A 16,631-nucleotide genomic window follows, 5' to 3' on the forward strand; every position below is an offset into this window, starting at 1 on the left:
TACTTCTCAGAGCCTTAAAATCAATTATTTACCTAATAATGATATGAGGAACACTGATTAGACCTGGTAGTTAATGAAGACCTTGTGTCAATAAAAATGAGGTATTTTTTCCTCTACGTGTTCATATTTTCTCATTACTCATCTGAGAGTACTTAATCATAGATTTTTGAAAGCAAAGGCTATGTCTGATTTATCAATCCCAAGGTAGCCACAGGAGCCTTAAATGGTAGTTACATAATAAATGATAATAGAAAAAAATCATAGATATTGAAGTTTTTGTTCACATTTAGTGTTTAAATTGTGTAGTGTATATCGACAATCTAATGCAAGTAGTTAGAATAGAAGCTATTCAGAATGTTCTGAAACAAATATTGTTAATTCTTTAAGCCTTTGAAAATTGATTCAGTTGAGGATGCCTGGTGGCTAAGTGGTTGAGCGTCTGCCTTTGGCTCAGGTTGTGATCCTGGGATCAAGTCCTGCATCGGGCTCCCTTCGAGGAGACTGCTTCTCCCTCTTCCTGTGTCTCTGCTTCTGTCTGTGTGTCTCTCATGAATAAACAAACAACAAAAAAAATCTTTAAAAATAATTGATTCAGTTGTCTCTGTCTTCATGAAGAAGACTGAAAACTTCTCAAAGTTCCAAGACCAGTGAGAGATATGTTCTGAGAGTTCTGGGACCTCCCCTATTAGGATTTTTATTTGGTGGAACTAAGGGATGGCAATTACAAATCAAATTAAAATGTTTCTTCTTTCTAAAGAGAGAATTTACTAAACATACAAGCTAGAAGTCCTCTCCTCTGATTTTTTAAACTTCATTTTCATAATAAACTTTTTTTTCAAATAATAATTGACACAGAGAATATGTAACAGACATAGGCCATTTTGTACAAAGCTTATCTGGGTAAAATTTAAATGATGACATAAGTGATGACATAAGTAAGCACTATTACCACCCCCACCACCATTCTTCCCATGAAGAACCATTCTGAGTCAGAAACTGGGGAAAACACTGACCTAGTGCAATTGTCTTCCATAACAGAGGAATACACCAACATTTGAAATGAGAAAGGGACTTACCCAAGCTAAACACTCAGCAGATTGATATGCTGATTAGACCCGGCTTTTCATCTGCACTGTTTGATTTTGCATAAGTAATTTAATTTTTCAAACCTTCAGATTCCTCAGATATAAAGTAGAGGTAGTTATACCTACTTTGACAGAGGTTGAGAGGATAAGAGATAGTATCTGGCACATAGTAGGTGCTGATGAAGCTGATGAATGGTAACTAGTGTGTGTATTCCAACTCCTAAAGAAAGCCCCCAGATCCGCAAGATATAAAAGAACAAAAGTCATAATTGATAACTTGGACTTTAGCTTAAAAATGTTCTCCTTGGTTTGTTTCAGGAAAGTAATAGATCATCCAAAAAGGCGATTTGGTGTTCCTGTGGATCGGATTGGTGGAAACCGCCTCTCAAATTCCAGGGGCTAACTGATACCAAATGTGAGTACAATTTGAATGTGTAGCAGGATATGCAGGCTTCTGACTAGCATTTCACAATGGACTAATGGATGCATCTTGATTTGTATATTGCCCTTTTGATTTCCTAGCTTATAAATTCACTGTTTCAACATTCCTATACTCAGTTAGTATATTGATGTTAAGTAACTTAAATACATTAAAGAAGCAAAAGAATATTCGAGATCTACTTCACCATAAAAAGATTCAGTTATTCCCACAGATTTTATATAATTATTGAATATTAATATGTGAACAATGGTTAAAATTCTAATTGATGTAATAAATCACTGATGTAATCGATGTAATAAATACAGAACTGTGTAGTAATCCCTCTATTATGAAGAAGACAGATTTCAGTGACACGCACCATTTTGCATTTTGTTTCTAATGACTACATCCCCAGAATTGTAATAACATGGACCATAGGGGAGAGAACAGTATAGCAGAAAGAGTATTAGCCATGGCATCAGAACACCTATTCCCAATCCTAGCTCTGTCACTAGTTCATTATCTTGTTTCCATACTTGTTTCTCTATATCTTGTACTGTTAGATAGTAACATAGTGGTATGATGAGAATTAAATTAGATATATATGGGGCACACACTACACAAAGTGATCTTCGATTACAGTTCTGAAAATGTACTCTGTGCTGGGCCCTATACTTGGTGCGATCATCCCATTCCATAAATTAGGTCCGATCACTACTCAGTATCTTGAGAAGTAGTACATTACGAGGAGTGAAGTGTTAGCTGGAGAGGCCAGCTCTGTGGATCAAACCCCAGTTCATCTATCTGTTAGTTGTGGGACCTTGGTTAAATTCTGAAATTCCACTCTGTAAAATGAAGACAATAATAAATTCTATCAAATTATATTGTCCAGAGTACTAAATGAATTGAAACATATTAAGCATTTAAAGTAGTGTCTGACATGTAAGTACTCCATAATAATAATAGCTAATACTATTATTAATATTATACAATAAGCAGAAAAGGCATATTAACCCACAATGCCATATGGCTAGTAAATGATGTAAGTAGCTTAAATTCCAGAGCTTAAACTCCAGAAAGCTTAAATTCTGAGCTTACATTTTCAAAAGTATATTTAGTCATACATTATATATTTTAAACATAAAATGTTAAACATAAAATCTAGGCAACGTATTTTTTCTCAGTAAAGCTTACAGAGGATGCATCCTCCCTCTCAAGCAGATAAGACAATCTGGAACTGTTTTGCCAATTTCAAGCATGAATTTCGTGCTTTTTATTTCTCTCAGGATGATCCTTAGACCAATGATACAGATCCCCCAAAGCATCACACTAGCCCTGAACCTTTCAATTTAAATCCTGCCAGTTTTTTCTTTTCATCAAATGCCCTAAACCATAATGAGAAGTCAATATTTTTACTTCAACTTTATTATTCTCAGAATAACTCAGTTAAAAGAATTTTTTTTCTCCATGGAGCTCTTGATCAATGAAATCATGAAGTTACTGATGTCCACCAATATGAGAGGATTTAATGAGTACTGTGAATAAAACAGTGCATTTTGAGCACTACCATCTTCAAAACACGGTTTGAACTTTCCTTATATCTAGAGATACACCAAGTATGGTTACTCTTCAGGACTGTTTAAAATCACCACATTATCTTTGAGTAGGATCTAATTGCTATTAAAAACCAAGTAACTCCTTGAAATTAGGATCATAATCCTCCAGTTTCTCGATGTATTGAGAGCATTATGACACTGAGATTGAAACAATTAGGTTTCTACATGTACTCTATCACCTTGGACATGCTGGATTATCACCTATTTTAGTATTTCTAAATTAAACCAAAACAGGTTATGATTTAAAAAATCATGTAGGAAACTCATTTACATATACATTTTCATATGAAATTTTAGAGCATACAAACTCCAGATAACCACTGAACTATGAAAAGGTAGTTGAATGAATATAATGTCTCCTGAATCACTATGGGTGAAATTAAAATTCATATATTATGTCCTTCATAGTGGTATGATGACAACCACTATCCTTATTGTTAAAGTTTCAAGATAGTAATAAAACAAAAGAACAGGCTTACAATAAAATTTAGCATCATATATTTTCTCTTTCCCTTTTGTCAATAATTGCAGGTGCAGCCGTTCAACCATTAGGTTTCTATTCATTATTTCCTGCCATTATCACTGAGATTTCTCAGATGCTTTTTTGCTTCCTCATATGAAGTTTAGTGTTTTATAGTTTATAAATAGTAAAAAACATAAAAAAATATATCTGATTTCCATTTAACTTTACAAAATCACTTTTGTATGTTATTTCTTATTGGTACAGTATTTTTTGGATTAAGTCACTATGAGTTTCAAAAACATAAAATCTCACTTAATCCAATCCTTTTTTTAAAAAAAAATTTATTTATTTATGATAGTCACACACAGAGAGAGAGAGAGAGAGAGAGAGGCAGAGGGAGTAGCAGGCTCCATGCCAGGAGCCCGACGTGGGATTCGATCCCGGGTCTCCAGGATCGCACCCTGGGCCAAAGGCAGGCGCCAAACCGCTGCGCCACCCAGGGATCCCCAATCCTTTTGTTGTTGTTGTTTTGTTTTTAACAAAGGAGTCTGTGAGAGGGTCTGTGAGAGGAAATTGATTTGCTCAAAATTTTACAGACTTTTGGAGCAAAATCCCAAACCCAGGTGTCTCTGAACTTCTAGGCCAGCATTTCTCTTCATGACCTATAAAGTCTTCAGGATGCTAAGTTGTCATTGCTGGATGCCAACTTTTCTGGTTATACATTTCTAAAACAAACAGAAGTGGAATGTTATACTTTGTGAAAATCTTTGTTCCACTTCTGTGGGAATTAATGTATACTCTTTTAAAGTAGGTTTATTTGTGGTTCTCGGTTTCAGTCTTCATACTAAAAGTGAAACTGGTTCTAATCATGGAAGTTTTGCGTGGTTTGAGTTTAGATCTAGATGCAGCTGCTGTATGTTACCTAGTTTCCAGAACAGATAACCTCTTCTCAATATGTGTTTTAAAAAAGAAGATAACCTGGTATTTGGAACAATGTCTTCCTCAAGTCATTAACATATTGGACCACAGTTTTGAGTTTTTTATAGGCTTCAGCTCTAAGCAACTCAAATGGGTTTTATTTAACATTTCATATCTTCTCTAAATACAGTTAGCAAGTTCTACGTCACTGCCATTGAAACTAGGATGCCTTCCTGATGAAATTTGGTAGAAATGGGACTATTAGTTATGCTTTCCCTTGCTGCCACATGCACAAAGACTTTTAATAATGTAAGGCATATGTTGCTGTATTTTCCTGACAATTTTTTATTTTGGATAAATATTGACACACTATCATTCATATATATTAAAAGAATTCTCAAAGAGCAGAAATATCATGTTTAAATGTCAGTATTATTGTTGGGCCCTTTAAGTAGAGCAAAATATACAATTAGCAATGTGCTTTCATAGCAATAAACTGAAAGTATTAGTTTGATCATTTCTTTCTTATGTCATGGCAACATCCCTGAACCAAGATTGAAGACTGAAAAGAAATAGAATACAGCAGGTATCCAAAGCAAGGAATTGTGGCTTGAGCATAAGCACCTGGCTTGTACATTGAAGATGCTCCTTTTAATGTTTTTTCATCTGAAATTATCATTTTGCATTATTGTCTTTGCAATTAAAGCATGTCCTAAGAAAAAAAGCTATAATGAAACATCTTGTAGAGTTTTAGCTCTTGTCGATTGATGTTCATGGTACTTCCCTTATCTATGGAGCTCTCAGTAGCTTTAACAATTTCAATTTTCATTTTTGCAGACACAACTTCCTCGGAGGAAACGTCACAGAAACATGGAAGATGCTTCAGTGAAATCCTTTGCACTCCTGAATGATAAAACATTTAAAGAACTGACCTTCTGCAAATCCTTTCCACAGTTTGAACTTCAGTCTATCACATCAAAGTATTGTTATAACTTCAATTAAATTATGCAGACCATTTCAAAGCATGGATTTTTTAAAATATGTATTTTAGTTAAGAGAAATGGTTACCTAACTCCAAAACTTGCTTTTCCAAGAAACAATCGAAACACTATACAGTGAAATGCTTTCTATATGCATTTACTAGTTACACTTATGCTGTTGAAGAATAATAACTGAAGACCAACTTGTTTCTGTAAAACTTGGATACAATCTGTTTGCTCATTATTGAGGAACAAGGAAAGACACTGTTGTATATGTTCTCTTAAATATTTTATTTCTCTCTTATCCTTTGCCTGTGAGCCTCTTGGGTAATAATTATGAAATTAGGCTTCTCTTAATGTATTCACCTATCAGTCAGGTTCAACCAAATAAAACGTAGCCCAGAAATAAAAGAAGAAAGATTTATAAGCAAGGGGAAAAAAACCAGCAGTAATAAAGCCCATCAATTTTATTCTTCTAAAGAACTGAGAAAATACTTGCAGTTCAGAGCACATTAACAGAAGTAGGAAGTGAAGGATATCACTCATTTGTCAAGTTTGGAGGTTTCATGTCCCCTAACAACTTTTCTTTTCTCTAAATTACAACTGGTAGTTAATTAAGAGCAGCAGTGGTTAATTGTGAGAAAAACCTCACAGGAGTAACAGATGAAATTATGGGGGAAGGCTAAGAATCACTAAGTAGTAAACTACTAAAGCAGTCTGGGGCTCATTAAATATACATAATTTTAGCACAGTATAATAAGTATCTTCTTGATGCTTATTATACTGTGACTCACCTACAAAACTGGTTTCATACACTGTGTCTAATAAGGCGTTGAAAAGTATATTGTTTAAGAATGATTTCTTTAAAATGATTCAAATTATTTTTCATTGATCTATTAAAGCGTAAAGTGTCATACTCTGGAAAGTTCATTTCTCAACAGTAACTGTGATGTTACTGCAACTTAGGTACATGAGCCCGTTGTGCATTGGGTATGCTTTCAAAACACAAAGATAACTTATTTCTTGAAGCAGACACAGCATAAGTTAGCAGAAATTTTTAAAGCCTCTAGAAAACACTTCTTTAAACCCAAGTAATCACTGTCAAACAGATCTGACATATGAGAGGAAGGAAGTTTGGTCAGTAGGACAGAGGTTTATTTTAGCATAAAAGGAAGAATGTTATAAGATGGTATATTCATATTACAAGAGGAAAAATGGATAGTTGTTAATTTGAACTAAAAAATGAATAAATATATCAAAGAATAAAGTGGACTCAAAGAACATAGAAATGAACATGTATACTTAGAATACAGAGTGGGTTTGCATATAGATTCTTAGTTTTGGGGAAATCTTTCCAACTGATGAAAATCTTCACATTTAAGTTTAGAGAATAAACAATAAATTAATGGTTCTGTTAAATGTAATAGATGGACTGTAGCAAAGAGAGATGAATTTTGAGAGAACTAACCAATTCTGTTTTCCATAAACTTGCATTAGAAAGTTAGCAGTGGGTAAATATTCTGTAGGACTTGTCATTTGAAAGAATTATTTAAGAAGTTAGAATGTATCTTGCCATCTTTCCCCAACCTTCTGTTGAATTATAGAAATGTGTTCTAGGCCTTGGAAGTTCTTTCTTCCCTTTTTCGCCCATCTGGGTGTTTGTAAGCTTCTAATCCAACGAGGTGCTGCTGCTTCATGCATTGACAAAGGTATTAAAGCCTACTTTAGCCTACGATTTTCTTATGGTGAAGATTTATTTTTTTTTTCAGGTTACAAAGAAATTTTTAGGAAAATCTCTAATTTGTAATTTCTCCCCACCAAATAAATTTGTACAAGAGGTATCATTGGCAACTTTTTTCCCCATTGGGGTGACATTCATTTAACATAACATTAACCATTTTAATGTGTTCATTTGGTACATCACAATGTTGTGCAACAACAACCTTTATTTGGTTGCATAATACCCTCCAGTTCCATCCACGTTGAAGCAAATGGTGGGTATTTGTCATTTCTAATAGCTGAGTAATATTCCATTGTATACATAAACCACAGCTTCTTTATCCATTCATCTTTCGTTGGACACCGAGGCTCCTTCCACAGTTTGGCTATAGTGGCCATTGCTGCTAGAAACATCGGGGTGCAGGTGTCCCGGCGTTTCATTGCATTTGTATCTTTGGGGTAAATCCCCAACAGTGCAATTGCTGGGTCGTAGGGCAGGTCTATTTTTAACTCTTTGAGGAACCTCCACACAGTTTTCCAGAGTGGCTGCACCAGATCACATTCCCACCAACAGTGTAGGAGGGTTCCCTTTTCTCCGCATCCTCTCCAACATTTGTGGTTTCCTGCCTTGTTAATTTTCCCCATTCTCACTGGTGTGAGGTGGTATCTCATTGTAGTTTTGATTTGTATTTCCCTGATGGCAAGTGATGCAGAGCATTTTCTCATATGCATGTTGGCCATGTCTATGTCTTCCTCTGTGAGATTTCTGTTCATGTCTTTTGCCCATTTCATGATTGGATTGTTTGTTTCTTTGGTGTTGAGTTTAATAAGTTCTTTATAGATCTTGGAAACTAGCCCTTTATCTGATATGTCATTTGCAAATATCTTCTCCCATTCTGTAGGTTGTCTTTGAGTTTTGTTGACTGTATCCTTTGCTGTGCAAAAGCTTCTTATCTTGATGAAGTCCCAATAGTTCATTTTTGCTTTTGTTTCTTTTGCCTTTGTGGATGTATCTTGCAAGAAGTTACTATGGCCGAGTTCAAAAAGGGTGTTGCCTGTGTTCTTCTCTAGGATTTTGATGGAATCTTGTCTCACATTTAGATCTTTCATCCATTTTGAGTTTATCTTTGTGTATGGTGAAAGAGAGTGGTCTAGTTTCATTCTTCTGCATGTGGATGTCCAATTTTCCCAGCACCATTTATTGAAGAGACTGTCTTTCTTCCAATGGATAGTCTTTCCTCCTTTATCGAATATTAGTTGCCCATAAAGTTCAGGGTCCACTTCTGGATTCTCTATTCTGTTCCACTGATCTATGTGTCTGTTTTTGTGCCAGTACCACACTGTCTTGATGACCACAGCTTTGTAGTACAACCTGAAATCTGGCATTGTGATGCCCCCAGATATGGTTTTCTTTTTTAAAATTCCCCTGGCTATTCGGGGTCTTTTCTGATTCCACACAAATCTTAAAATAATTTGTTCTAACTCTCTGAAGAAAGTCCATGGTATTTTGATAGGGATTGCATTAAACGTGTATATTGCCCTGGGTAACATTGACATTTTCACAATATTAATTCTGCCAATCCATGAGCATGGAATATTTTTCCATCTCTTTGTGTCTTCCTCAATTTCTTTCAGAAGTGTTCTATAGTTTTTAGGGTATAGATCCTTTACATCTTTGGTGAGGTTTATTCCTAGGTATCTTATGCTTTTGGGTGCAATTGTAAATGGGATTGACTCCTTAATTTCTCTTTCTTCAGTCTCATTGTTAGTGTATAGAAATGCCACTGACTTCTGGGCATTGATTTTGTATCCTGCCACGCTACCGAATTGCTGTATGAGTTCTAGCAATCTTGGGGTGGAGACTTTTGGGTTTTCTATGTAGAGTATCATGTCATCGGCGAAGAGAGAGAGTTTGACTTCTTCTTTGCCAATTTGAATGCCTTTAATGTCTTTTTGTTGTCTGATTGCTGAGGCTAGGACTTCCAGTACTATGTTGAATAGCAGTGGTGAGAGTGGACATCCCTGTCTTGTTCCTGATCTTAGGGGAAAGGCTCCCAGTGCTTCCCCATTGAGAATGATATTTGCTGTGGGCTTTTCATAGATGGCTTTTAAGATGTCGAGGAATGTAGGCAATCTAGAAGAAATGGACGCATTCCTGGAAAGCCACAAACTACCAAAACTGGAACAGGAAGAAATAGAAAACCTGAACAGGCCAATAACCAGGGAGGAAATTGAAGCAGTCATCAAAAACCTCCCAAGACACAAGAGTCCAGGGCCAGATGGCTTCCCAGGAGAATTTTATCAAACTTTTAAAGAAGAAATCATACCTATTCTCCTAAAGCTGTTTGGAAAGATAGAAAGAGATGGAGTACTTCCAAATTCGTTCTATGAAGCCAGCATCACCTTAATTCCAAAGCCAGACAAAGACCCCGCCAAAAAGGAGAATTACAGACCAATATCCCTGATGAACATGGATGCAAAAATTCTCAACAAGATACTGGCCAATAGGATCCAACAGTACATTAAGAAAATTATTCACCATGACCAAGTAGGATTTATCCCTGGGACACAAGGCTGGTTCAACACCCGTAAAACAATCAATGTGATTCATCATATCAGCAAGAGAAAAACCAAGAACCATATGATCCTCTCATTGGATGCAGAGAAAGCATTTGACAAAATACAGCATCCATTCCTGATTAAAACTCTTCAGAGTGTAGGGATAGAGGGAACATTCCTCGACATCTTAAAAGCCATCTATGGTGAAGATTTAAAGTTGAATTAAACAAATTGATTTCCTATCATCTTTATTTTTTTAATGCAAAGTTATGCGTATGGCCTTCAGTTTAATTAAAGTCAGAGGTCACAATATATGGATTTATACTCTATTCTAATGTGTAATGCATTTATCTCATAATATATATACAAGACTTCAAGAACAAAAAGAGAAAAATGTTTTCTCCACTCATAGCTATTTTATTTTCTATTTTAATTTTTACCACTACTTTATACAAAGTAGAAAATAAGTCAGCAGTACACTAGTTTGAAATAAGGCATTCTTTTAACATAGCAGGAAATTAAAACATAATTTCTGTTAAGAATATTATGAATCATCTCATTCATTTGTGAAACTTCATAGAGCAAATTGTAAATATGGATTTATATCTTCTGGCATCAATTACATAACCTGTTTTTCATGAGAGATGTTCATTCCTGGTTGTATCATCTTAAAATTTACTCACACTACAAAAAGTCTAGCAAATTATACCTTTAATTTACAGATAACTTAAAGGAATCAAATTTCTCAAAGCAAACTATTAAAAGGTGATTTGGTGGAATCTTCTAAAAGGAAGAAGTAGCAATAACTTTTTAAAATGACCTTAGCCCTGAATGTTCAGAATGCATATTGTTTAACTATTCCAAAGTTAATAAATATGAGATGATGAACACAGGAGTTTTTGACTTTCTTTAGAACAGTATTATGTTTGTGTTTCTAACTAGTATAAATATGTGAGAATAATTAGGCATTATTGAGCAACTAATATTTATCTACATTTGATGGCTCCTAACAAGTATATAAATAACACTATAGATATATTACTCAACTTGATTTGTTTTATGGGTTTTTAAACTTAAACAATATTGTTCATTCTCTCTTACGAGATAGTTTTCTCTTTAAGCACCACAAAATTAATATTATGTAGATAAGCTGCATTTACCCCATGTGAAATAAGGAACTGTGTGTAGGCTCATCTGGCCATCTATTCTAGTCCTTGATTTTTTTTAAGCTACTTTGAGAGAAACAGAGAGGGAGAGAGGCAGAGACACAGGCAGAGGGAGAAGCAGGCTCCATGCAGGGACCCTGACATGGGACTCGATCCCAGGTCTCCGGGATCACACCCCGGGCTGAAGGTGGCACTAAACCACTGAGCCACCTGGGCTGCCCTATTCTAGTCCTTAATATTCTGTAAAGTTACTTTGATGATGTTTCTCTGCTAGCACAGGTGACAGACAAAATTGAACTCCCTGCCTTGAGTTGATTAAATAAGCTTGTTCAGATGCAATCAAGAGCAGTTTGATGTATAGATGTGAAAAAGAAAAAAAAGAATCAAGAAAACGCCAAAGAGTTTTGTTTATTTTTTTAGCACAATGAGTGTAGTCTCTTAAGACATGCTGAGTCTCGAATATTTCATGATGCTGTGGTGGAGGCAGAGATGAGAATTAAGAAACCAAAAGCCAAATAGTTTTGTAAGAAAGTTTTCGTAATAGCTATCTCTGAGACATCTAATGTTACTTTCTCCCAGAGCCCAATAAATCATATATTCCTTCTCTCTAGTAACATATTTATTTGGTTGTAGTAGTTTCAGTGACAGTTGTCCAAATGAACAGAAAAGAGATGGTAGCTAGCGCAATCATAAGAAAGAGAAAGGACAATTTTTTTTTCATAAATTGAGACCATAGAGTTTAATTTTCCAAGATGCTTTTTTAAAATATTTTAATGTATAGCTCAACAGCATGGTCATCACCAGACAAAACCATATATAGACATTGAATCTATGGAAAGCATACAATTATAGATACAACACTGTCAACTTTAGCACTACAAGTCCATTTGATATAGCCCATGCCAGACAAAAGTGCAACCGACTTGCCATTATTCACAACTTAAACCTTAAGTATGCAATATGTAGAATAAATGCCACCGTTACTTTATGCTTAAAATAGCTTCAATCTTTAAGCAGTAATAAGTAGACGTATTTCTTTTTTCTAATGTTCTTCTCTTTTTGTATCCAGAGAAAAAAACTTCAGACACAGTATTTCCAAAAGCAGGCTAAAAAAGAAAATGAAACAAATTCTTTATTAGGAGGATATTTGATGAAGCATTACATTTGAATAAAATAGTTCATGTGTAGCTCAGTATGAGCAAGAGAGTTTGGTAAAAGGATTGTTCAATGTGGTTGTTATGAGCCTCATGTGAATCTATACATTAATTAAAATTAAATAAAATTTAAAAATTCAGCTTCTCCATCACACTAGCCACATTTAGAGTACCCCATAGTGACTTGTAACCAGTGAGTACCATAATGGTCACTTCATCTCAGAAAGTTCATTTATATAGACTGTTCTACATAACAATGCACATAATACAGTTCAGAGAATACAGTAGGTTGTCCAATTAGATACATCTCTCTGTTTTATATTTGGGGTGACTGAAATCCCAAAGGAGAAGTCACATGAGTAAAAACTATGATAAATATGGTTCAATTTATGGGGGAGGGAGGGGAAAGGAAGGAAGAGAGTTTAAAGTTCACTTTGCAAATCCCCAAATGTTATTTAAGCAATTTGATTGTCACATTGAGTCTTCACATTCGGACCATAAAAATGATGCTTCAGAAAAATCAAACCAATTCTAACAGTACTCTTTAACTTTCAAATGCACAAATGAGTTATTTTAAATCTTCTATAGGTTGCTCCCAATCACTTGACTTATAGTAGCTTCATAGAATTCGGGATAAATTTCTCTGATTCCCGGGATGCCTGAGTGGCTAGTGGTTGAGCATCTGCCTTTGGCTCAGTGCCTGATCCCAGGATCCAGGATTGAGTCCTACATCCGGCTCCCTGCATGGAGCCGGCTTCTCCCTCTGCCTGTGTCTCTGCCTCTCTCTCTTTCTCTGTGTATCTCATGAATAAATAAATCTTAAAAAAAAATTTCTCTGATTTCCTTCAGTCTAAGTGGTTTAGAAAATTAAGACCTCAGAGGACAGGTCTTTGATTCACTATTGATGAATGGGACGCACAGTAAAAAAGAGTTTAAAAAGATATTCTTTGAAATACTCTTTGAAATAAATGATAAAAGTCTCTGCTTGCCAGGTTTCCCCTCCCTCTCCATTCACTCTGTAAACCAGTAACCCTCAAGTGCATCACCACCTACACACACAGTGTTATGACAGCCTCAGAGTATACTTTTCATTTCTACATGAGCCGCAGCTTCCTTTAATGAAACCACATTCAAATCCTATGAAAAGAGTTTATTTTCAGACACTAAACTGAGGAGCTTGGCCTAATTCAATCTTTTTATAGTGTGTTTCAGAGTTATCATCACTGACCTGTCTGGCCCTTTGGATATCATCGAATAACTCTGTCAGGAAGATATAAATGTACACATATCCAAAAATTACTCATGCGGGGCTCGATTAAGTATGCAATGGGAATACAGTTTGGGAAATTTTCTGGACCTGGATGAAAGGAAGTATCATGGATGATATCCCCAGTAGAGCCAAACTCTTCAGTGCTTATCTACCATTTGTCATCTGCATGAAGGAAATCCCTCACTATCATTCTGGTGTTGATGTCTGTCTGGTTCACTCTTGTAACCCTATTTTTAGCAGGATGCTATGCATTGGACAGCCATATATTTATTTATTTTTCATCTCCCCTTCCCAAGTTTCTTCAAATGTGCTGCTTCCATCTTATGTCAGCTTATGAAGCCAAAAAGCTAAAGTCATTGAGTGCAACTAAGTAAGTAAACCAAAGTGAGAGCAAAGAGACCTTTTCTTCTTCTTTTTTTATTTGCTAAATTTGACATTACATTTTGTAAATTTAAGGTGTGCAGTGTTACTTTGACAAATTTATATACTGTAATATGATTGCCATTGGAGTAGTATAGGTCACATTACATCATTATAGTACATACAATATCATTGTCTATATTCATTACACTGTGCATTAGATTTTTATGACTTATTTACTTCTCATTACAAGTTTGTATACTTAAACATCATCAATCTGATCCAAACCCCGTTTGCCTCCACAGCCCTCTGGTTACCACCATTTTACTCTTTTTTCACTGGGTGGACTTTTTTTAGATTCCACATAAAAGGGATATCATAAAGAACTTGTCTTTGTCTAACTTCTAATGTGCTCAAGTTTCATCCATGTCGTTGGAAATGATATTTTCCTTTCTCATAATTGAATAATATTCCAGTGTGTGTGTGTGTGTGTACACACCATTTTTATCCATTCATCTATTGATATATACCATTTTTATCTATTGATATACACCAATTTTATCCACTCATCTATAGATATATTCCTGGAAGTGGAATTGCTGGATCTTATGGTAAATCTATTTTTAATTATTTTTGAAGAATTTCCATATTGTTTTCAATAGTGGTTGGACTAATTTACATTCCCACCAATAGTGTGTAAGAGTTCCCTTTCACCACATTCTCGCCATCCCTTATTGTCTCTTACTTTCTTTATGATAGTCATTCTAACAGGTGTGAGGTGACATCTCATCGTGGTTCTGATTTACATTTCCCTGCTGATCAGTGAATCTTGAGCATCTTTTATGTGGCTTTTAGCTATGTTGATATCATTTTTGAAAAAAATCTAGTTCTTCTCATTTTAATTAGGTGTTTTTAGAGGTTTTTTGTAGTTATTAAGTTGTATTCTTTATATTTTTTGGAAATTAATCTTTTATCCAATATATGCTTTCTCAAATTTTCTTCCATTGTATAACCTGACATTTCATTTTGTTGTTTCTTTTGCTGTGCAGAAACTGTTGAGTTTGATGTGGTCTCATTTGTTAATTTTTGCTTTTGTTGCTTGTGATTTTGGTGTCACGTCCAAAGTCATTCCCAAGACCAGTATTGATAAGCTACTCTATATTTTCTTCAAAGAGTTTCATGTTATCAAGCTTATGTTTAAGTCTTTTCTCTATTCGAAATGAATTTTTGTGAGGTATGAGGCATAGGGTCCAATTTAATTGTTCTGCATGTGTTTCTCCAATTTTCCCAGCATTATTTGCTGAAGAAATCATCCTTCCTCCATTGGATGTTCTTGGATCTCTTGTTGAATATTAGTTGACTCTATATGCCAAGATTTAATCCTGGGCTTTCTGTTCTGTTTCATTAGTCTACATATCTATTTTTGTGCCAGTACCATACTGTTTCTTTTATTACTATGGCTTTGCAGTATAGTTTGAAATCAGATTTTGTTCTTTTATCCTCAGGACATCTTTGGCTGTTTGGGGTCATTTGTGGTGCCACATAAATTTTAGGATTATTTCTTCTATTTCTGTGAAGTATCCTTCTTTATTTTGGTGAGGATTGCATGAATCTGAAGGTGGCTTTGGAGAATATAGCCATTCTAACAATATTTATTATTCCAATCCATAAACACAGATTTCTTTCCATTTGTGTCTTCTTCATTTTCTTTCAGCAAAGTCTTAGAGTTTTCATTGTGCAGATTTCTCACTTCCGCGGTTAAGTTTTTTCCTAAGTAAATGGGCAGAGGACCTGAATAAACATTTTTCCAAAGAAGCCATACAAATGATCAAAAGACCATGAAAAATGCTCAACATCACTAATTATCATAGAAGTGCAAATAAAAAACACAATGAGGTATCACCTCATACGTGTCAGAGTGGCTGTTGTCAAAATAAACAAATATCAACTATTGGTAAAAATGTGGAGAAAAGGGAACCCTCATGAACTGCTGATGGGAATGAAAAATGGTGTAGCCACGATGGAAAACAGTCTAGATGTTCCTCAAAAATTAAAAATAGAACTACCGTATGATACAGCAATTATACTCCTGGGTATTTAATTGAAGAAAATTAAAGTGGTAATTTGAAAAGATACATGCATCCTTCTGTTGTTGCAGCATTATTTACAATAGCCAAGATGTAGAAGCAACCTAAGTGTCCATCAATAGACGAATAGATAAGGAAGACATTACATACACACACATACACACACACATTAGAATATCCATTAAAAAAAGAAATTTTTGCCATTTGTGATGTGGATGGACCTAGAGGTATTATGCTAAATAAGCCAAACAAAGACCATATGATTTCACTTATATGTAGAATCTAAAAAAAAACAAAACAAATGAACAAACAAAACAAAACAGAAATAGACTCTTAGATACAGAAGATAATCTGGCAGTTGCCAGAGGGGAGGGAGTGAAATAAAGGAAGAGGAATAAGAGGTACAAACTTCCAGTTATAAAATAAATAAGCCATGGGAACACAGTGTACAGTGTAGGAAATATAGTTAATAATATTTAAAAGCTTTATAGGGTAGCTAGATTCATCTTAGTGATCACTTCCTAATATTGTATCATTATGCTATACACTTGAAACTAAAATAATCTTGCAGATCAACTACAATTTAATTAAAAAATGTATTACTAAGTGTTTTACTGTTTTTGATGCTATTGTGACTGGAATTTTTTTCCCACTGCTTCATCATTAGTATAAAAAATGCCACAAATTTCTGTAAATTGATTTTGTAATCTGCCATCTTACTGAAATCATTAATTTTAGCAGTTTTTTTATCAAATTTTTGGGATTTTGTATATATAAGATCATGTCATCAGCGATTAGTGACAGTTTTACTTCTTCCTTCCTTCCTTGACTTT

General features: G+C 34.8%; 2 protein-coding genes across 5 annotated transcripts in view; one reads left to right on the forward strand and one right to left on the reverse strand.

Annotated features, from left to right (window-relative positions):
• The window catches only part of OSTN (osteocrin), a 41,506-nt gene extending 33,982 nt beyond the window's left edge, over positions 1-7,524 (forward strand). Inside the window, exons 4-5 of the mRNA XM_038583273.1 lie at positions 1,404-1,500; positions 5,341-7,524. Of these exons, the coding sequence (XP_038439201.1) occupies positions 1,404-1,488 (85 nt within the window). The 3' untranslated portion in view covers positions 1,489-1,500; positions 5,341-7,524. The remainder of the gene's footprint in view (positions 1-1,403; positions 1,501-5,340) is intronic.
• Positions 7,525-11,680: 4,156 nt separating this feature from the next.
• The window catches only part of UTS2B (urotensin 2B), a 59,251-nt gene continuing 54,300 nt past the window's right edge, over positions 11,681-16,631 (reverse strand). For 3 of the 4 annotated variants that reach the window (XM_038583702.1, XM_038583700.1, XM_038583701.1), the window contains one exon: positions 12,889-15,481. In XM_038583702.1, coding sequence (XP_038439630.1) covers positions 15,354-15,481 — 128 coding nt within the window. In that variant the 3' untranslated portion in view covers positions 12,889-15,353. Of the gene's footprint in view, positions 12,034-12,888; positions 15,482-16,631 lie in introns of those variants that run through there. The other variant, XM_038583703.1, reaches the window with a different exon arrangement.

This window comes from Canis lupus, chromosome 34 (genome assembly GCF_011100685.1).
Source record: "Canis lupus familiaris isolate Mischka breed German Shepherd chromosome 34, alternate assembly UU_Cfam_GSD_1.0, whole genome shotgun sequence".
NCBI lineage: Eukaryota > Metazoa > Chordata > Mammalia > Carnivora > Canidae > Canis > Canis lupus.